At 48.2% G+C, this 21311-nt stretch overlaps 8 protein-coding genes across 8 annotated transcripts; 4 read left to right on the top strand and 4 right to left on the bottom strand.

The window, feature by feature from the left end:
- Positions 1-1082: 1082 nt before the first annotated feature.
- Positions 1083-2691, top strand: F9C07_8898 (beta subunit of Phenylalanyl-tRNA synthetase; the record flags this gene model as incomplete). The annotated part of the gene is made up of 2 exons (XM_041293224.1): positions 1083-2545; positions 2598-2691. The coding sequence occupies 2 exons, from the start codon at positions 1083-1085 to the stop codon at positions 2689-2691; spliced, it is 1557 nt and encodes a 518-aa protein (XP_041148082.1).
- Positions 2692-3446: 755 nt separating this feature from the next.
- Positions 3447-4033, bottom strand: F9C07_8897 (40S ribosomal protein eS21; the record flags this gene model as incomplete). Its single annotated transcript, XM_041293233.1, has 2 exons — positions 3447-3681; positions 4002-4033. 2 exons carry the CDS (start codon positions 4031-4033, stop codon positions 3447-3449), a joined length of 267 nt encoding a protein of 88 aa, XP_041148081.1.
- A 148-nt stretch (positions 4034-4181) lies between these two features.
- Positions 4182-6092, bottom strand: F9C07_2285234 (NUDIX family hydrolase). The gene is made up of 3 exons (XM_041286536.2): positions 5540-6092; positions 5065-5417; positions 4182-4997 (listed from the first exon to the last, which is right to left on the bottom strand). The coding sequence occupies exons 1-3, from the start codon at positions 5788-5790 to the stop codon at positions 4390-4392; spliced, it is 1212 nt and encodes a 403-aa protein (XP_041148080.1). The 5' UTR covers positions 5791-6092; the 3' UTR covers positions 4182-4389.
- On the bottom strand, positions 6093-8464 carry F9C07_2285233 (IMP dehydrogenase/GMP reductase). The gene is made up of 3 exons (XM_071510749.1): positions 8039-8464; positions 7676-7984; positions 6093-7469 (listed from the first exon to the last, which is right to left on the bottom strand). The coding sequence occupies exons 1-3, from the start codon at positions 8226-8228 to the stop codon at positions 6328-6330; spliced, it is 1641 nt and encodes a 546-aa protein (XP_071364568.1). The 5' UTR covers positions 8229-8464; the 3' UTR covers positions 6093-6327.
- Positions 8465-10754, top strand: F9C07_2285232 (uncharacterized protein). Its single transcript, XM_041293223.2, has 7 exons — positions 8465-9373; positions 9438-9557; positions 9612-9812; positions 9909-10073; positions 10131-10274; positions 10343-10497; positions 10568-10754. Exons 1-7 carry the CDS (start codon positions 9303-9305, stop codon positions 10603-10605), a joined length of 894 nt encoding a protein of 297 aa, XP_041148078.1. The 5' UTR covers positions 8465-9302; the 3' UTR covers positions 10606-10754.
- Positions 10755-10800: 46 nt separating this feature from the next.
- F9C07_8893 (uncharacterized protein) lies at positions 10801-11290 on the bottom strand (the record flags this gene model as incomplete). The annotated part of the gene is made up of 2 exons (XM_041293216.1): positions 10801-10920; positions 11006-11290. The coding sequence occupies 2 exons, from the start codon at positions 11288-11290 to the stop codon at positions 10801-10803; spliced, it is 405 nt and encodes a 134-aa protein (XP_041148077.1).
- Positions 11291-12787: 1497 nt separating this feature from the next.
- F9C07_2071955 (ras GTPase-activating protein family IQGAP) lies at positions 12788-18219 on the top strand (the record flags this gene model as incomplete). The annotated part of the gene is made up of 3 exons (XM_071508773.1): positions 12788-16943; positions 16995-17273; positions 17330-18219. 3 exons carry the CDS (start codon positions 12788-12790, stop codon positions 18217-18219), a joined length of 5325 nt encoding a protein of 1774 aa, XP_071364567.1.
- A 333-nt stretch (positions 18220-18552) lies between these two features.
- On the top strand, positions 18553-21111 carry F9C07_1694325 (equilibrative nucleoside transporter protein). The gene is made up of 5 exons (XM_041293222.2): positions 18553-18967; positions 19062-19093; positions 19198-19277; positions 19343-19424; positions 19492-21111. The coding sequence occupies exons 1-5, from the start codon at positions 18886-18888 to the stop codon at positions 20812-20814; spliced, it is 1599 nt and encodes a 532-aa protein (XP_041148075.1). The 5' UTR covers positions 18553-18885; the 3' UTR covers positions 20815-21111.
- The last annotated feature ends 200 nt before the right edge of the window (positions 21112-21311 follow it).

The following is a 21311-nucleotide window of genomic DNA, read 5'->3' as shown; positions in this document are numbered from 1 at the left end:
TCAACCCCGGCATGGAGAAGTTGTTTCAAATTTATTGTTACACGCAATATACTAGTAGGCATCGGACTCCCTAACACTATATATTAGTTGGCATTAGCAGCCTACGCAGTTGACCATCGACCACTAAAGCAGCGCCCTTTCAGGTAGTATATATTAAACGCCACGCACAACCGTCTTACTTTACACCCAGTTACTCCGAACGTCTATAAAAAAGACAGGCTCCAAGTTGTTGGTTAGCATCTAGGATCGTCAACGACACATCACCTGACAAGTAACTTTTGCTGCACAATGACTGTATTTCACCGTGGAATGCCGGGGTTGTCGTCTTGACCATAAGTGGACAGATGACCCTTCATTTGGTAATTTAAGTATGTTGTCCATACATGGCTTTTGAATATCATTCCTTTCCAACCACCCCTTGCAGTTTACAGATGGTCTAGAGCTACAGTATATGCAAATTAATGATCATCCTCCACATCCCCAGGCATGCGCGATGTATTTTTGCTTTGCAGTTTCATGAACCGTAAGATTGGCAATTGTGCAATACCTGTGACTTTGATATCTACGCAATCTAGGATTCCGATCGTTGTCATTCACCTGGATGATCGATCATCTGTTTAAGATCATGAGGGCAGGTGAAGACTCAGGTGAGAGGAATGTATGATATAAATCTGTCCCCGTCGGCACACATCTGAATTGTAGGGATTAGTATTCATAGGATAATTGAATGTTAGGGGTATGATACTATATGTCCCTCTCGGTTATATGGACAATATGTAATGGATTACGCGTATCGTGCATACACGAGAGGGATTCGGAGGAAAGGGCTTTTATAGGAAGCATACAACTAGCTTTCCTGATAAAGATCCTTGATTGATAGACGGCGGGGTAAAGGTAAAAGCCAAGTCACGGGATGGCGTCTATGGTCCGCGTCACTTACCGTAACCACACAAGAGCCGCCAAAGAGTCACAATTCGGAAAGTGGGCAGTATCTGTTGCATAATTCGAGTCCTCGATTTGCTCTTCCAGCACCTTTCCTTTAACGCCCCCCGCCTATTTCCCTGTGGTCCACGACTGCAGCCATGGCGTCCGATCTGACGAACCCCCTACTGGACGCCCTGTCCGCGTCCGACGCACCGATTCTTTCCAGCGAAGCTTTCCCCTCCCACCCCTCATTGAATGTCAAGAGTGCGCTTGATCGTCTGGCCTCGCGACAGATGGTCGAATATGAAACAATTGAGCGTGAAGTCGCCGCACTGACCAAGGAAGGTGAAGAAATCGCCGCCAATGGTAGTCATGAAGCCAAGGTTTTCCAGGCCGTTGTGGCTGCTATGGAGGGGTTGAAGATCGGTGACTTGCCTGGTATTGTTGGAAAGGACAACGCCAAAGTTGGTCAGGGAAATGCTTTCAAGAGGGGCTGGATCAAGAAGGATGGACAATTGCTGCGGGCAAACACTGACTCGATCGTGGACGAGACCCGTGAGCAGTTGTTGACTGTCAAGAAGACTCAGACCCTGGAGGACCAGAAGGCCCTCGGTGATTTGAAACGTCGAAAGTTGGTCGCCTTCCAGAAGGAGCTTAACTTCAAGATCTCCAAGGGGCCCAAGTTCGCCAAGGAGTTTGTTAAGGAGGAGACCGACCTTACTGCTGAGATGCTCATGAACGGCTCGTGGAAGACGGCTCAACTTAAGCCCTACAACTTCAAGGCTAAGGGTGCTCCCACTTCTTCCGGTGCTTTCCACCCTCTCAACAAGGTCCGTCAGGAGTTCCGTAATATCTTCTTTGAAATGGGCTTCGAGGAGATGCCTACCAACCGCTTCGTGGAGACCGGATTCTGGAATTTCGATGCTCTCTTCGTTCCTCAGCAACATCCCGCTCGTGACCTTCAAGATACTTTCTACATCTCAGACCCCCCCAAGGCAGACCCCCCTCGTGAGGATCCCGAGTTCGACCCTCACCGTCCGAAATCCGTTCAGCCCGCCTCTGCAGCATCCCAGGAGATGCCGCTCGACTACAAGCAATACTGGGAGGACGTCCGCGAGGTTCACGAGAACGGCAAGTATGGTTCGATTGGCTACCGCTATCCCTGGAGCGCAGACGAGTCATTACGGTTGGTCCTCCGCACACACACGACGTCAGTTTCGACATATGTCCTTCACAAGCTCGCTGCCAACCCACGGCCCGCAAGATATTTCAGTATCGACCGAGTCTTCCGTAACGAGGCTGTTGATGCCACTCACTTGGCTGAGTTCCACCAGATCGAGGGTGTCATTGCCGACTTCGGTCTTACCCTGGGTGGTCTGATCGGATTTATGGAGGTCTTCTTCGCTAAGATGGGCATCCACCAACTGCGTTTCAAGCCCGCCTACAACCCTTACACCGAGCCTAGCATGGAGATCTTCGGTTACCACGAGGGCCTGGGTAAGTGGGTTGAGATCGGTAACAGCGGTATGTTCCGTCCGGAGATGCTGGAGCCTATGGGCCTGCCCAAGGATATGAGAGTCTATGGATGGGGTCTGAGTCTCGAGAGACCTACCATGATCAAGTAAGTGAACCGTGCACAATTTTGATGAATCAAGCGCTAACAAGCCCCGCAGATACGGTGTCAGCAACATTCGAGAACTCCTGGGTCATAAGGTCGACCTTAACTTCATCGAGACCAACCCAGCGGTTAGATTGGAGAAGGATTAGACGATCTTATAAAGATTGATGGATATTATTGAAAGCCCAAGATTCAGATCATATAAATGATATCATGTGTTTAGAGCTATCAAAAAGAATTATGATGCGCATTGAATGAGACACGCTACAACGAATTCCCGAAGTAAAATGAAAAGTTTCTTATGAAATCTTTTACTTGATATTCAACAACACAGACAGATAGAAAATCTACAAATACTGATAGTATGTCCCACCCGTATCTGTGCCCCAGCGCACGGCTCTGCAACAGTGGCTCTTCAGTAGGCGGACGTGATATTCGGCGGATGGATGTTACTTTCTACCTCCTCGCTCATGGGGGCCAGATAGATGTTTTGTACATCCAATCTGTGAATGAGGAGGCCTTGATGTGCCGATTGAGCATCCTGAAGAACAGGAGAATAAGGAAACAGAGAGTAGGAAACGGATTTACAGAGCAGACACCACCACATCAAAACCCTAGCGGGCAACAAACCAACACTCAAGGAAAGGAAGATAAAAAAAAAAGAAAATGAAATTTGATGAACTGATTTTGATTGATTTGACTGGTCTGTATGAAATATCTTCATTCATTTATCTTAAATCATATCCGATATACCCATGGAACTGGTATACCAGCCTGCACAACACCAAAAAGAACCCATTAGCCTCCAACACTTCTAAAAAAAACTATAAATGATGCATGAACCGGAGAGTCTTACCATCGACCAAATCACACCGCACACCTTAACCAATTAAATAGTCCATATTTACCGCTGGCGGGAGGCGGTCCAGACGTTGCGGATGTATCCATCACGCTGGGTGAGGCGGTTCAGGGAGTCATCGCTCTCACCGCGGGCACGGATGAAACCGCAAAGAGCGTAGCTCTGGTTCTCGCCGGTGTAGCGGCCGTTCTCGTCAACCTTGCCGATGGAGATCTGGACGGAGGCGTGGTCGTTGGCCTTGATGATGCGGTTGGTGGCGCTGCACTTGCGGGGCACGTAGCTGGTTGAAGAGAGTTATGTTAGTTTCATCATCATGAGATTAATTCTGTTTTGCTTGTTGGGTTCCATGTGTGTGGTTTGGTCATTGGGGAATTTCGGATATTTTTGGAGATATGGAAGAATATGCTGCGCCTCCGATAAAAAGTGAAGGAATATAAGTCGCTTGTATTGCGACGTGGTGGGTGATTTTTCTGAATCGGCGACTTTTTGTTCCATCGAATTCGCAGTCATATTCACCTTCCTCTTGCTCATATCCGAAATTGTATCCCAAAACCAAAACCAGGTCACAGACTGAGTGGATTTATGGGCAGTGCAACGTACAGATCGACAATCTCTCCCTTTTCGTTCTCCATTTTGGCGGTTTGTTAGTCTGGTTGACGACGGTGGAAAATTGGAGGTGCGCTGGCGGGTTGAACGGTCGTGAAATTCCGCGACTCTTTTGGGCGTTTCCTTAGTCGATGGTTGTGTGGGTCATGTGATCTTTTGTCGAGGGTTGATGTTGCTTGTGTGTGGCTGTGGTTGAGTGGCTGGTGGGGCTTGGTGGCTATAGGGTTACCGGTTTGGGGTTGGTACAGTACCTGTTTGACTGGTGTATTGTGTAATTTATTGCTATCTTCAAGCCTTCAAGGTACGTACTCCGTAATTATAAAGGATATTGTATGCATGTATGAAGTATGTACATAGATAGCGTTTGAGCTTTTAATAACGATCATAAACTGCTTCGCTCTTTATCCTCTGCAAAAACGTCTTTCTTCCACCGCACCTCCACTTGCCGGGCTGTTCCCTTTGCAAACTTCACCAGTACAACCCTGTCGGGCTCGCCCTGTCTATCCGTACCTTTCAGTTCTGGCCCGGGATGATCTAATGCAAGGACTGCTCGTCCATCGGACGACATTTTGAGCATCTTGGGGGATATGCACTTCTCCGTCCAGGGGGGACTACCCGTATGGACAAAATCAACTAGCTCCGCTCGTCGTCTTCTCAACTCGTCCACAGAATTGGTTATCCGAGGCGCTTGATCCAGGAACTGTGACACCAGATGCAACAAGAGAATCTGTGGTGGGAACATGACGACTTCCCCACTGCCTGCCAGCCGGAGCCATTCAGATGCTGGTAGGAATCTAGCTTCGGTGACTTCAATACCGCCATCACTTGTAGGGATCTGGATTTCCTCCCGCTCTCCTTCCGCGGGAAGTTCGCTGAGGAGCGACTTGTCCGACTCCAGAGGCAATGGCAAAAAGTACAAATACATCTGCGTAGAGTATCGCTTCGGCACATTTGTAGGAGTAATCCATCGTGTGAACGGAATCAATTGCTCTTTAGGGCAAAAGGTTAGCAGAGGCTACACAACAAGGAGGTATTGGAGTCTGGTTGGCGCTCGAACCTGTGTCTGGAACTGCGGTAGGATTTTGTTGCTTCAACCATTCGGTGAAAGTCACTTCATTGCGATGAATTCTCTTTCTGCCCTCTTCCCTTTTGTGTTCTGGGACTGCTAACATCTTCCCGGAATTCTGATCCTTGGCGAGGAGGATACCACTTTCTTCGAAGAGCTCTCGTAGAGCTGCATTTCTATACCATATGGCATCATCATGCCTTTTTGGATCCTCTACTGGTGGGCACTTTCCATCTTGATCAGATAGGTTGCCCCCCGGAAAGACATGAGCTGATGCAAATGACGTAGATGTTTTGACGCGATGAAGCAAAAGTACTTCATTTTTGGGTGAGATCAGTACTACGCTAAGATTCATTAGCTATCAATTCTCGCAAATACATAGCTACATATAGCAATATCCGGTGGTATAGGTATTCTGAGTATTCTATGCTGAAGTACCCCCGTGATGGTAGAATGGCTAACCAACCTTGAACTCGGCCTCGGGATTGACGGTTTTGGCTTTGGCTTGGGGCCATCCTTCTGCGATGCCATCTTTCCAGACACAGAGGTGATTTTGGCTGTTGCAATGGAGGAATTCTCTCTTACAGCACGCTTTTCGATATAATGGTAGTTTGTAGGCCGGCGTTGTATAACCAGTAAAGGAGTTCGAGTAAGGGTCAACCGATGATGGAGACACTGGTGCATTAACCGGGGCATTGACACATGAGGAGCCGTCATGGCTGAAGCAGCCGAGGTGTACCGGGAGAGCTTGCTTTCAAAAGGAGGGACGTGAATAATGATTGAGTATTAGTTACTGTAGTACCACCACATCGTACTAGTATTAGTACCTAACTGGTCACTAGGGAGTAGTAATGCTAACCTAGGCTAACTAATGCATTGCCGTCGGGCTTACCCCGCCCGTAACACGACCGCTTCAGGCTTAGATGATCGCCGGTCTCCGAGATCGACTCTAGTTCCTCCAACTACGTACTACGAACACTGGGGCTAACTACTAAACCCACGGGTTAATTTGAAGCATTATAGTGTAGAATGTTTCCTCGACATGGAGTACAAACGACTCCATTATGAAATGAATTGGTGAATGTAATAATCTTGAACAACAAGAAAGCAATATCCACGCATCGAACTCCGGAACCTCATACCCATACTTTTTTCCATTTATTTTGTTTCGTGCAAACCATGCGTCATCATGCAAATACACCCTGAGTATCAAAATAGCTCATAATGAGAATATGAATCGTGTGTTTTCACGATTTAAGAGTAAAGCTTCTTATCGAAGCTGTGCAGACCGTGGACGTTACCCTCGGCCATGGCACTGGCGCTTCTCATCTCGAAGCGGACGGTACCGTTGTTAACACCCTCATGGAGGGCGTCGAGACTCTGCACGCCGATATCCTGCAGAGAGTGCTGCACACCGGCAACAAGGTAAGGAACGAACTTGGTGACAGAGCCACGGTCAAGGACAGAGCCCGAAACACCCTGAGCAACAAGGACACGGTCCTTCTCAGAGAAGTAACGAGCAGTACCGGCGTTGCTAGCCTTGCTGTCCTTAGAGCCGGCGCCAGCCTTCTTGTCCTCCATGGCAGCGATACTGCCCATACCACGGTAGGCCTTGACAAGCTGGCCCTCGTTGCTGACGAAGTACTCGCCGGGAGACTCAGTGGTACCGGCAAGGAGACCACCCATCATGACAGTGGAGGCGCCCATGGCAAGACCCTTGACGATGTGGCCGACATTCTGAACACCTCCATCAGCGATGGTGGGAACACCGAAGCGAGCAGCGAAAGAAGAAACGCTGCGGACGGAGATAGCCTGAGGACGACCGACGGCCATGACTTCCTGAGTGATACAAGCACTACCGCTGCCCATGCCAATTCTCAGGCCATCGGCACCAGCTGCAATCAGAGGAGCGGCTTGCTCCCGGGTCACAACGTTACCAGCAATGACATCAATCTCAGGGTGAGTCTTCTTGATGTACTTGATCATCTCGATCTGGTACATACTGTTGCCCTGGCTGCTATCCAGAACAACAATGTCAAGGCCAGCATCAGCAAGCAGTTGAAGTCTGCGCTTATCTTCTTCACGGGTACCGATAGCAGCAGCGCAGATCAGTTGCTTGGAGTGAGGAAGCTTAGACGCAAGAGGGTAGTGAAGGTTCTTCGTCAAATCGCTGCGAGACAGCAAAGAGACCAGGTTACCATCATTGTCCACGATAGGCAGCTTTCCCTTCTTCGAGGAACGGAGGACCTCGTTGGCCTCGGCCAGAGTGGTACCGGCAGGGGCGGTGACAAGGTCAGTGGACATGATGGCAGTGACTGGGTCCTCGAGGTTGGGGTGAAACTGAATGTCCCGGGAGGTGACGATTCCAACGAGTTTAGACCGAAGGTTTCCACTTTCTGTAGGCACAACCAGGTTAGACAGTGCTATTTTCACGCAAGTTTCGTGACGAGGACTCGGGAAAATATGAGTATCAGATAAATCTGTTTCTCTACAACGCAACTCTCGTCGCTCCAGTGGAACGAAAGTTATAATGAAGAAAGATGAAAATCATCACAGGAAATATTCGAGGGTGGGTGAACACGAAAAAGAAATGGATGCTTACCAGTTACAGGGAAGCCACCAAATCCCCACTTGCTCTTCAGCTCCTTGGCTTCTCCGACAGTAGCCTTAGGAGAAAGAACAACGGGGTCCAAGATGAAGCCGTTCTCATAACGCTTCACCTTCCTCACCATCTCCGCCTGGTCCTCGGGAGAGCAGTTGTGGTGAATTATACCAAGACCACCCAGAAGAGCCATGTGGATCGCCATGTTGTGTTCAGTGACGGTATCCATAGGAGAGGAGAGGAGAGGGGCCTTCAGGGAGACACGCTTGGTGACTGGGGTGTCCAAAGTGACATCTGACGCAGGGAAGCCTGTCATAGACATGAATAACTGCAAGTTATGGACGGTTCAGAAATCGTCCTTACCGATGTAACCAGGCAAGATCAGGAAGTCATTGTAAGTCAATGCTCCGTGCTTGTCCGAATCGAGCAAGGTGTCAACATCAAGACCATCTCTGGTGGTATAATCCTTCTCCAGAACTTCGAGGGCCTTGGTGTGGTCCTCGATCTCAGCCTTCATGGCGCGGCCAAGTGCATCACCGTTGGAGATAGGCATTTTGAAAGAAATAAGACTCTACGGTTTGAATGATAACACGTAGAGATCAAATAGAGATAAAAGATAATCAACAGATCGTGACAAACGTTCTGTTGATGGAGAAAGTCTTCCTTTCCCAAAGGAAAGAAAGAAGAAAAAAAGAAGAAAAACTGGAGGAGCAAAAAATTGGCTTTTGTATCTTTGCCGCACAAGCTAACGATTCTTTCAGAAAATTCCGGAACAGGCTTAGCTGATCCACCTAACCCCTTCACCATTATACTTATTGGCTGTTAAACGAAATCTCTTTCAAGGCGGTGAGAGGAGGGGTGGCATTAGATCTGCTGAGGTAAGCTGTACTAATCACAGAATTTTCTTGCCATCGTCCCAGAGGGGTATAGATCGTGTGTCGCATGAATCGGAGTCTAAAGAACCCAGACCTTTTCATCATTACTAGCTGCATTCAAATAGATAGATAAGAATCGAGCTGGTTCTCTAGTACAGTAGTACTTGACGCTAATATTCAGCTTCCAATATGCCCAATTCAAGTGCCACAGTCTTTGATTTAACCCCTCCATTTACCCTTTTCTGGTAGAATGATGTACCACGTCCCTTTTAGAGCTCTTATCATGGATTGTAATGCTTGCTTCGCTTACGCTCCGCTGCGCAATCATTGTTGAATCCTCGATGCGGTCATAAACCCTCTCCATCTTTTCAAATAAACAACAAGTGATTCACCACGTACCCCTAGCCCTAGGTGACGAAACCAGTTTAATTTTATTTCACATTGAAGGATTGAAGCAAGTTCGTTACACACATCTTGAACCCTGGGAACCCGATATGCTTCTTCCCGGTGGAACAATGAGCTCTTTCTTTAATAGCTTATTTCCATTTGGGTCCGTTTCCAGATCTCCATACAACATGGTTATTGCAACATCATGACGCCAGTATGACCGCAATCAAAACCACTGTTATATATAAATATGTGTGACACTTTCATACCATACAATTCTTCCTGATAACCCTACACTGGATTATAACTCATGAGAAATAATTATCACATTACGAATATACAAGATAGCATCACCCGAAGCTACCATGGCGTCTGCAATTGGCAAGGAAGGGACTTTTCAAGCACCGCAGGAGCCACAGGCTCAACAGAAGCCAGGGTTAGTTGCATAGAGCAGTTCCTGCGTCCCGGGCAAAAGATACACATGATGCTAAACATTCAAGGCTTGAAAAACAAATGAAACCATCAAGTGAAGCCACTAAGCTAGAGTCAAGTGGAACTTTCGTTGAGTACGTGGGTTCGGGTAAACTGAAGGACAAGAAAGTCCTTATTACCGGTGGAGAGTATGAACTGGTCTGTCTCAGGATACACACATGAGAATGCTGATGACAGCTTAGCTCCGGAATTGGACGTTCAGTTGCTGCACTAATGGCGAGAGAAGGGGCGGATGTCACTATCTCGTATCTGCCTGAAGAGCAGGAAGACGCCGAGGAGACGAAGAAACTGGTCGAGGCCGAGAACAGAACATGCCTTCTGTTTCCAGGGGATTTGTCTAATCGAGAGACATGTCGTCAGGCTGTTGAGGAGCATATGAAAAAGTATGTCTCTCCTATTCAAGGGGATCCATATAAGATACGAGTCTAAGGACCACCGCCTCTACCACAATACAGTGTATTCTAACTTTCATATGGCAGGTTCAAGAAACTGAATGTTCTTGTCAATAATGCTTCGAAGCAGTATATGTGCAAGGATCTGGCACAGATTGATCTTGACCAAGTTGAACATGTATTTCAAACCAACATTATCCAGATGTTCGCCCTGTCAAAATTCGCCTTACCGCATCTATCACGAGGAGATTCGTAAGTACACGCAGCTTTTGTAATATGGATCGTGTTGGACTCACAAACCACCCTCAGCATTATAAATACCACCTCCACTGTGACATTCAGAGGCACAAGTGGTATGGTCGACTACGCAGCGACGAAAGGTGCTATTGTTGGATTTACAAGGTCACTGGCAAAGCAGCTGATGCCAAAGGGTATTCGGGTCAATGCTGTAGCGTAAGTTGTGCATTGCTATTCCCATTTATACTTTTTGAAGAAAGGAGGGCCTCACATTTACCCCATAGGCCTGGCCCCGTCTATACGCCTATCCAGGTGGACACAAGAGCGCCAGAAGAAATGGAAGACTTTGGCGCTGGATCTTCTATTGGTCGCCCTGGCCAGCCAAGCGAAGTTGCAACCAGTTTCGTTTTCCTAGCGAGTTCGGACGCTTCTCTTTACTGTATGTATAGTCGACTTCATTTGAAAATTGGCTAGTTATGGTAAGCGCATCTGCTCACTAATTTGTACAGATGGTCAGATATTGCACTGTTACCCCCTAGGTGACTAAGCCAAGACGAAGGAAACCACGGCGGTCAGCTAGATAAAAGTGAGCTTCATGCCTCACTACGTATTGGTTAATATATGTTTTCAGTATGTATGATGTATATTACGCGTCGCATTCCTATTGCCTTGAGAGTCAAATGAAACAAGGAGAAGTATATTTCTTTCTGTAACGTAACAAGCAGTAGCTTAAATTACCCCCTTAATACACAAGCCATGGCGTCGCTTGTGAGAGAGCATGATCCCATCCATCATCATCCTTGGTCCAAATGGCGATGCTCTCCACCTCGTCCTTCCCCAATTTAAGACCATTGTACAGATGCTGTGGCTGGAGTCAACAAACATTGTTTACCAGATATAATTGCAAGAAAGCACCAGAACTGGCAATCGTTGCGGGTTGGACTTACCGGGAACAAGCCCTCTGTCGGTCTCGGCCCGCACACGGTACCCTCGGGATTTTCCCATTTGAGATTCTCGGCTACAGAGTCGTACGGAATCCTGAGAACATAAACAAGGGGCTCATCTTTGAAGAATAACTTCAGCGTGTTCGGCACCTGAAATGCGGTGGAGAGGTGAATGAAACCCGACTGTTGGTCAAGTGCACTGACGGGCAGTTGCTCCGGGAGCGGTTCTCGAACAGGCGCCGTGGACGGCACAAGTTTATAGACAAAGTAAGGCTCTTTGTCGGTCATTATTTTAGCTATCTGTTGACTAGCAAGTTCAGAACGGCAGGTGAAATGTAGATGGATAGTGGTATGTTGTTTTACCGTTGGGAATAAATATCGGGGACTGGCCGGCAATCTAAAATGATAAGATCGGCAGCGAGTTAGTTAGTGGAACCGCTGTGATTCAGTCAGTCTTACCTAAGTGGAGGATGATTAACTCACCACTTCGTAAGGTTCGACTGCATAGAAATCTCTAAGTCACCTGAGTGTCGTAAATTCCTGGACCAATTCGTGGTTTGATCCGGAGTGTGATTGGTTAAGACAATCAAGTCCTCGTCAGGGTACCATGGAAGCCCCTCCTGGTGGCATAGCAAGCAACCTTACGGGGCACCTTGGGCTTGTTGTACCAAGCCATGCTAAGTTGCCCACAACCCCTTTGACCCCAAAGGTTGTTGTGGGTATCACGACAGCTCGTGCCTGCAGCATATGTTTACTTCTATCCAGTCTGCGTCGTCTAGATATGGTGGAGGACGGGTATCCAAGCTGAACGAACTATGATTAATATACATATATATATTATGTGCAAGTTTGAGTCCTATCAAGTACTCCCCAGCTCTACTCCGCACAGTTCTAATTATAACGGAGCCCAGATTGAGTTACAATCTGATATGTCGGGTGATAAGTCCTGTCCACGTTCGTCGTCCTGCATGGTGAAGAAAAGTGCCGACGGTGGGTCAGTGATGGGTTGGCAGGAAGCGTGGCTCGATGATAGACTCACATGTGTATATAACCTTCAAAGTAGATCTTGACCTATATTCAATTGAGTGTCCTTGATCTATAAGGATTAAGCAAAACATACGTTCGAGTTATATTTGTGCTCACTCGCAAATTATTCCTTTGATTTGAATTCTTTTTTTGTACCTGAAGGGCCAGGCGGTGACACGTGAGTCGATCAGTGGCTGGTATGATCGACGTCACCAGATAGGGAATTGTGGCGTATCACCCTGGAGCGCTAACCATACCCGATCGGGAGATTTGTTTTTTCGTCGCTGGGGCTGGGAAGCAACTTTCCACTTGATCTACTTTCCCTCCCTCCCCGCTTCTCCATCACCACCACCATCAATCGTCAGTTCAATTATTGACCTTACGACAAAAAATAAATCCAGTGGGAAGTCGTAAGCTTTGCTGGGTTAATCATATCTGCAAGTCTTGTCCCACGTTTCTTGGATGTACTTCACTTTCTTTTTTCTTTTCTCCCGATTGCCTTCCAATTCAGGTACTATCAGGAACGCAAAGAAATCCATTCCGTTTCTATATCAACCCGGTTCCGCTTCCCAATTCTTCCCGTTTCCATAGGACCATGCTGTTTCTCCCTTGAATTGGCATTCCTTCCAATTTAACTCAACAGTTGATCACTCGGCCATATTGCTGCTTCGGTTGAGAGGCAGGTATGCGGCCAATTGAAGCCGAGACTGCTCTATTTTCTTTGAGTCTTGCATTCTTCAGTACGAAGCGGCACCAGTGATGTCAAGCCACTCAGCCCCCATCCGACGTACCCAGACGGATTTTCCCACCCAAACATCGAGTCCGCTTCGCCATGGCTCAACCGCATCCACAAATTCGTCTATATACTCTATATCGACCGATTCGCTAGCTCCCAGTCGCACAAGTACAGTGTCCTCCACGGGATCCATGGGCTCCACACCCAGCTTTGGCCATAAACGTGGAAAGAGTGAAGTGAACACCATGAGTGCCGACAGATTCAAGGCCGATAGCCGTTGGTCGAACGCCGGGACAACATACGAGAACGTCCGCCGCTCGCTACGACCGCTCTCCCAAGCACCAAACGCTTCTCCATCCGCAGTTAAGCAAGTCGCCTACGGCCATTCGAGAAGCAGAACGATAGACAATCCCCAATTCTGGAAAGAGAACCGCCCCCAAACCCCTGAGCGCCGCAATGGTTATCATGGAGAAATTGAACCGCTGAAGGAGATTGAGTCGCATGGTGTGTATGCACCTCCATCTCCCAAGTCGCCACAGGATTTCAGTCCTCTTGCTGTTTCGCCTCAAACAAGGTCTCCAAGCAAAACACAGCATTCTCATAGCTTATCCACACCACAGCCGCCTCCATTGACCACGACATTGTCTACGCCTGAGCTAGAGACCTTCCAAAAGTCGTCGACTGGGCATCTGCGCACATTATCCAAATTTGCACAGTCAGGCGAAACGGAGGAGTTTGCCTTAGACAGCCCTTCCGTAGTGGGCCTGGTGGGCCGACGGCGGCTGAAGCGTACTGATTCAGTGGCCGGCTCGGGCAGCGCGAATATTAATCGAAGGAAAAATGCATCATCATGGGCTGCCGGTAACTGGATGGATAAACAACGGCAATTCTTGCAGGCCTATGAATACCTATGTCATATAGGAGAAGCTAAAGAGTGGATTGAAGAAGTCATTCACAAGCAAATACCGCCGATTGTTCAACTGGAAGAAGCCCTGCGAGATGGCGTAACGCTTGCAGAAGTGGTTCAAGCAATGTATCCGAATCGCATGCTACGAATTTTCAGGCACCCCAAGTTGCAGTATCGGCATTCAGATAATATAGCACTATTCTTCCGATTCCTAGACGAAGTGGAACTACCGGAGCTGTTCAGATTTGAGCTGATTGATCTATACGAAAAGAAGAATATCCCCAAAGTCATTCACTGCGTCCACGCACTATCCTGGCTGTTGTTCAAAAAGGGTCTTGTTGACTTCAGGATGGGCAACCTCGTTGGTCAGTTGGAGTTCGAGCATCATGAGCTTGAAAAGACGCAGAAAGGCCTTGACAAGGCAGGAGTCAGCATGCCTAGCTTTAGCGGCATGGCCGCGAATTTTGGGGCCGATCCAGAACCAGAACCGGAGCCCGAGCCCGAGTCCGAGGAGGATCGAATTGAGCGAGAGCTGCATGAAAATGAAGCCTCGATTGCCGACTTCCAGGCTCAGGTCAAAGGCGCTATGCTGCGACTGAAGCTAGGAAATCTAATGAATAACCTGTGGGACTTCGAGCCTTTCCTTATCGATTTGCAGTCAAGGATTAGAGGAGATTGGGCCCGCCAAATCGTTCAATATCGCCTAGACATGCGTGCGTTTGCAATAAATCTTCAAGCAATCTGTCGAGGTTTCATTGTACGATGCCGCCAGAATGATGACATGGAAAGTTATCAGGCTCAGGAGCCCGGTATACTAGAGTTGCAGACACTTATAAGAGCCTCCAAGGCGAGGGCCCAAGTGCAATATCTTCAAAGCCAAATGCGAAAGGAAGAATCAGGGATTAAAGAAATACAAGCTGCCATAAGAGGAGCCTTGCAACGCAAGTCTGTTAGCGCTCTCTACTACGACACTAGAGATGCGGAGGATCACGTTCGGTTATTACAGGCTGCCATCCGTGGTGCCTTGCAACGCAAGACTGTAGGCGCTCTTTATGACGATATCAGGGATGCGGAAGACCAAGTTCGGTTATTGCAGAGCATCATCCGAGGTGGCCTACTACGTAACAAGCTTTCAAAGCAATGCGAAGAGACAAAATCTGCTGAAGATGCCATCAGAGACCTCCAGTCCCTGATTCGAGGCTTTTTCACACGACGGCAGATGAATGCTCAATATGCGGATATGGACAGCGTTCAAGGAAATGTGGAATTGCTGCAGGCAGCCATTCGAGGCTCTCTGGCCCGAAATTCTTTATCTCAGATGAGAGACTTGCTTGACCAACAGGCCCCTTCAATTATAGCTATCCAATCAGGGGCGAGAGCCTTGGCAGTCAGAAAGCAGCAGACAATACTTGCAGAAGCTCTCGGAAAGGCCGAAGATCGATTTATCACGTTGCAGGCAATGGCTCGTGGCAATGCCGCAAGAGAAAGGCTTGATTGTCTGCGCAAGGACTTGATGGAGCATGTAGAGTTGCTTATTAGTCTCCAAAGTATACTCCGAGGGAGAGCTACCCGGTCCTTCTTAGCCTCTCAACAGAAGGCACTGAGGGATGAGGAAGCCTCAATCCTTGAATTGCAGTCGATGGCTAGGGGCTCTCTTGTGAGAAGGCGCCTTGAAGCTGATGCTGAAGCACTGCAGGCAGAGGAACTTACGATCATCGACCTGCAGGCCCTCGCCCGAGCTGCAGTTCTGAGGATTGAGGTTGGTGGCATACTAGAGCAACTCGATGACTGCGATGATGAAGTCAGTCAGCTACAGGCGCACATAAGAGCCATGCTTGTTCGAGTAGAAGTCGGACAATCATTGGCCGATCTCGCTGCCGAAGAAGATGTCATTACAGATCTCCAGTCACATATACGAGGGCACATCATACGATCAAAATTTGAGGAGAAGCGTCGATACTACCGGGAGAACATGGAAAAGGTTATCAAGGCTCAAAGCTTTGTGCGAGGTAGGATTCAAGGCCAGGCATACAAAAGTCTCACAAGTGGGAAAAATCCACCCGTAGGAACAGTCAAAGGCTTTGTACATCTGCTGAACGATAGCGAATTCGATTTCGACGAAGAGATTGAATTCGAGCGGATGAGGAAGCTGGTAGTTCAGCAGGTTCGTCAGAATGAGTTGGCGGAACAATATATCAGCCAGCTTGACATCAAGATTGCTCTCTTGGTGAAAAACAAAATTACACTCGATGAGGTCGTCAAGCACCAGAAGCACTTCGGTGGTCATGTTGGAAGTCTGTTGCCAAACAGAGAAATCGCGTCAAAGGACCCCTTCGATTTGAAAGCCTTGAACAAAACGTCGAGGAGGAAGCTTGAGCAGTATCAAGTCTTGTTCTTCCTTCTCCAGACGCAGTCTCAGTACCTTGCCAAACTTTTCCGAAGGCTGCGTGAGCTCAATACATCAGAAAAGGAGTATGAAAGGACTCGACACTTGATGATGGGTCTCTTTGGGTATTCTCAAAAGAGGCGCGAGGAGTACTACCTAATTAAGTTGCTGGCTCGCTCTGCACGTGAGGAAATTGAGAGTTTTGACTCCCTCCACGATTATCTACGCTGCAATTCTTTCTGGACTAAGCTCTTCGCATCCTACATAAAGTCTCCACGTGATAGAAAGTTCATGCGCGATGTATTGGGTACTGTTGTGAAAGAGAACATTATTGACAACCCGGAATTGGACCTGGAAAGTGATCCTATACAGATCTATCGCTCGGCCATCAACAACGAAGAACTCCGTACTGGCAAACGGAGTCGTCGGCCCTTGGACATCCCGCGTGAAGATGCAATCAGGGACCCTGAGACAAGAGCAACTTTTATCCAACATTTGCAGGATCTGCGCGACATTGCCGATCAGTTCTTCACCGCGTTTGAGGAACTTCTATACCGTATGCCTTTTGGACTTCGGTATATCGCGAAGGAGATGTACGAAAGCCTCCTTTCCCGATTTGCTGGAGATGATCCGGGCTTCATCCTTCAGACGACTGGGCATTGGGTGTGGAAGAATTACTTTCAGCCGGCGCTTATTGAGCCCGAAAAGCATGGAGTTGTTGATCGTGGCCTGACGCAGGAGCAAAAGCGAAACCTCTCCGAGATCGCGAAAGTGATTGCTCAGGTGGCCTCAGGGAGACTTTTCGGCACCGAAAATGTTTATCTTCAGCCGTTGAATAGCTACATTGGTGACTCGATTCAACGCCTTGGCCACATTTGGGGCGACAGTTAGTAAACGACCTCTCTATTCGACGCCATGAAAGCTAACTTTTTGGCAGTGATCTCCGTACAGGACGCTGAAGCTTATTTTGATATTGATGAATTCAACGATCTCTATGCTAAAACGAAACCGACATTATACATCAAGTTATCCGATATCTTCTCTATTCATCAACTTGTGGCATCGGAAATACATTATATTTGCCCTAACCCCGATGACATTCTAAAGGAGGTTATCCGCGATCTCGGAAACGTCAAATCCAACGAAAATGAATTGATGAGTGTGAACACCTCAGAGATCAGCCTCACACTGAACCCTAAGCTTGCGCAGGTTGAAGGTAGGGAATTCCGTCCGCCAATCGTCTCGGGGCTAGTACTAATGTGTTGATTGTAGATCCGGAGGCTGATGTGAAGGCATTGTTTATGGAAACAAAACGATGCATCCTCTATATCATACGGGTTCAGTCAGGCGCTAACCTGATGGAGATTATGGTCAAGCCCCCGACTGAGGAGGATGAAGAAAAGTGGATGACATTGGTCCGGGACGAGCTGAGTGCGAACAACACGAGAAGAAGCGCGTACTCTGAGGCACATACAGTGGTGGATATCGCGTCCATGACCTATTCGGAGCTGAAGCGGACTGCACTCGAAAACATCCTTCAGCTTGAACAAACTGGGAAGATCCGTCGAGACAATCAGTACCAGGATTTGTTAAATGCCATTGCCATCGATATCCGAACCAAACACCGCCGCAGAATTCAGCGAGAGAGAGAATTGGAAAGTTCCCGTTCAACACTGGCCCGCCTCAACGATCAAGCCGCCTGGTTAGAGCAACAGTTCAAGACATACAATGACTACATTGAGCAGGCAATGGTGACATTGCAAAACAAAAAGGGGAAGAAACGGTTCCTCATGCCATTTACGAAGCAATGGGATCATCAACGCGAGCTTCAGAAATCAGGAAAGGTGTTCAAGTTCGGCTCCTATAAGTATTCCGCTCGTAACCTGGCAGACAAGGGTGTCTTAGTTCACTGGAAGGGCTATACAGAACGTCAGTGGGACCGGGTCGACCTGACTATTTCTAGCAACGAAGTCGGTGTGTTCACTATTGATGGCAGCAGTGGCCCAATGATGGTCCCTGGAGCGAACGCACAGGTGCCATTGGATGACTTGCTGCAAGCTCAGTTCAACAACATGCAGTTCCTGGACTTCTTCGAAGGTCAATTACGAGTCAATGTCAACCTTTTCCTGCATTTGATCATGAGGAAATTTTATAACGAATGATCCTCGTGTGGGATGTGACTTTCTTTTCCGTTTCCTTTTTATTCTCCACTTGCTCTTCTCTCTCTCTTTTTTCTTCTTTCTTCCTTTCTCCCTACTCTTCTGGTTTTTACCTATGATATCCCCTTTTCCTATTGATGATATGTCACGCTTGAAAAAGAAAAGGCATATTCGGCATGACGTATATAGAGACACAACATGCATGATTCGAGCCTATTCTCTCTGTGTTATGTTCCTTCCATGATAACCCGTTGTTTCTTGTCGTTATGCCCTGACTTTCCTGAAATGACTTACCCTCTACATTCCTACACGTTACCCCTGTTATGATGATTATGCAGACGATTTTATGTATGTATTTGAGTAGTGTTTAGTACATGGCGATATGTATGTTTTGATTGTAATAGAATAGCCAGTAAATACATCTCTAGTGGCAGGAGTCCATCCGTTAATTAAGCTGTAACACATACTATGATGTCGACGTCTCCTTTGTCCTGGAGCTCAGGGGCTGCCACGTGATCTGGCGGTTGGCTTGGAGCCCAACGGCGTTGCCAAGTGGATTGATTCCTCGACTCCCGCATCATCCAACCCTCTACGAATTCGCTACTCTTGTCTCTCTAATTTCTTGATCCGATAAATAGTGCGCAACATTGTACCCGTGCTGATCGCGTCATGGATCTGTCCAATCTCAAGGAGCAAGTCAGCAACCTGACCTTGTATGACCTCAAGGCGGGAGTCCGCAAGGTCCAGAATGGTAAGTCCCGCATCATGCCCCCGACTTAATTGATATACCTGCCTCCCAATGCCGCGCGATCTGACACTGCAGCAAAATATACTGACGGTCATAGCTGTCATGAATTATACTGAGATGGAGGCTAAGGTATGTGACACCATTCCCAAGCTCCGTTCTCCGCCGATCCTCTATAGAACTATACATACATGCATGCGGAATGGCTTTCGACTGCAGTCGCTTATGATCAGTAGGTCCGAGAAGCTACAAACAATGAGCCTTGGGGTGCCTCAACCACACTGATGCAAGAAATTGCCAACGGAACTCACAGCTAGTCAGTCATTAACTTGTCCGTTCATCCAGTTAGCCGGTTGCTAACCAATATACTGGGGAGAGCAGCCAACTACTCAATGAAATCATGCCGATGATCTACAGACGCTTTACAGACAAGACTGCAGAGGAGTGGCGACAGATTTATAAGGTAGGGCTTATTGGACCAGTTAGCGTTGCAGAGGATATGTCTGATTTGATGATTCTTGAACGTGCAGGGGCTTCAACTTTTGGAATTCTTAGTCAAAAACGGATCGGAACGAGTTGTTGACGATGCGCGGTCTCATATGTCCCTTCTCCGAATGCTCCGCCAGTTCCACTACATCGATCAGAACGGGAAGGATCAGGGTATCAATGTGCGCAACCGATCGTCGGAGTTGGTGAAGCTTCTCGGCGATGTAGATCAGATTCGTGCAGAAAGAAAGAAGGCCAGAACTAATCGCAATAAGTTCGGTGGCTTTGAGGGTGGGTCGCATGTGGGAGGAGGAATGTCAAACTCAAGGTACGGGGGCTTTGGAAGTGACAGCATGTCCTTTGGCGGGTACAGCGGAGGTGTCTACGGTGATGGAGGTGGGTTCGGTGGCAACACAAGCGACTTCCAGGATACCGGGCGCCGAGGCAACCGATTTGAAGAATACGATGAGTATGATGAAGCAGATGCCAGTCCGTCGGTACGACGTGCAGCAAGCCCGCCTCGTGCTCGAGCGACAAAGCAGCCGGAGCCGCCAAAACCCAAAGCACCCGAACCGGATCTTTTTGACTTTGGAGAAGAAGAGGTGGTCACAACCGTCTCTACCAGCGCCGGCAAGAAGCCAGCGGGCAATAACGGTTTAGATGTGCTCGATTCCAAACCCATCGATGACGATGACTTCGATGACTTCCAGTCTGCAACTCCCGCACCCGCACCAGCGGCATCGAACCAATTCTCTATTCCCCCACCCGCGAACACTGTGAGCACCACCTCAAGCACCCAGTTCGCTGCGCCGAAGCCGGTGTCCGCTACGCAAGGAACCAATTTGAACGGTCTCGTTGGATTTACATCGATGACTCCGACTCCTACGTCGAGTACAGTGGCATCCCCAACACTGTCACAGAGCTCTATGGTGCAGCCACAGCAGCAGAAGCCGGCGCAGCCGAAGCCAACAGGATTCCAGGCCGCAACTCCGAATTACTTCACCTCTGTTTCCGTCATGCAGCCTCAGGCGGGAGTGTCTAACCACCGGCCAGGCATGGCATCCACCTCATCTTTTACATCTGCCACGTCGAGTTCGCCTGCAGCAGCTAAACCTGCCGCATCGAAGTCCTCGAACGGCGACGTCTTCGGATCTCTGTGGTCGAGCGCCAGTGCCAGCGCAGGACTGCAGAAGTCGAATGCAAATGCAAACAAAGGCCCTAACCTGGCAAGCATGGCCAAAGAGAAGGCGAGTGCGGGCATCTGGGGGGCACCTGCAACGCCCAGCCTTGCATCCCCGTCATCTTCTCAAGCCTCCCAGCAAGGTGCCAAGACCAACAGCTCCGGATTGGATGACTTGCTGGGTTAATCTACTTCTGTGTGTTTTTCCAGTTAAATTTTTTTTTTTTGTGCTGAGCAATATTTGCAATATTATTGCGATTTCACTGTTCTTCATTCTCATTTCAAGCAACGAATCATTGGTAGCAGACGATGCCAGACCATTCCTCTCCGATCTCATGTTTTCAGATTCTGTATATCCGGATGGTCACGATAGCTCTTTTATTCTTTGCATGGTGTCTGAGGCTCGGGAAAATATGATCTTTTTGTTATCAGGACTCTGGCCGATCGAAGGTTATCCCCTTACAAAACTCCTACACGACGAAGTAATGTTTCCAGGCCGTTAGATGGCGTTCTATCTCAGCCCAACCACGGACTCTTTCCCGCAAGGCAACTTCAACATGGGCTGTATGAGGCGAAAGGGGAAGGAAGAAAAGTGTAACAGATTAAAAGCTTTCCGTAAAAATGCAAAATTTCCATCAATCCATCGGAAAATATTCCCTGCCCCTAATTTCCTCTCCGCCATTG

This window comes from Aspergillus flavus, chromosome 5, assembly GCF_009017415.1.
Source record: "Aspergillus flavus chromosome 5, complete sequence".
NCBI lineage: Eukaryota > Fungi > Ascomycota > Eurotiomycetes > Eurotiales > Aspergillaceae > Aspergillus > Aspergillus flavus.
This window is presented reverse-complemented; position numbering and strand designations above follow the sequence as displayed.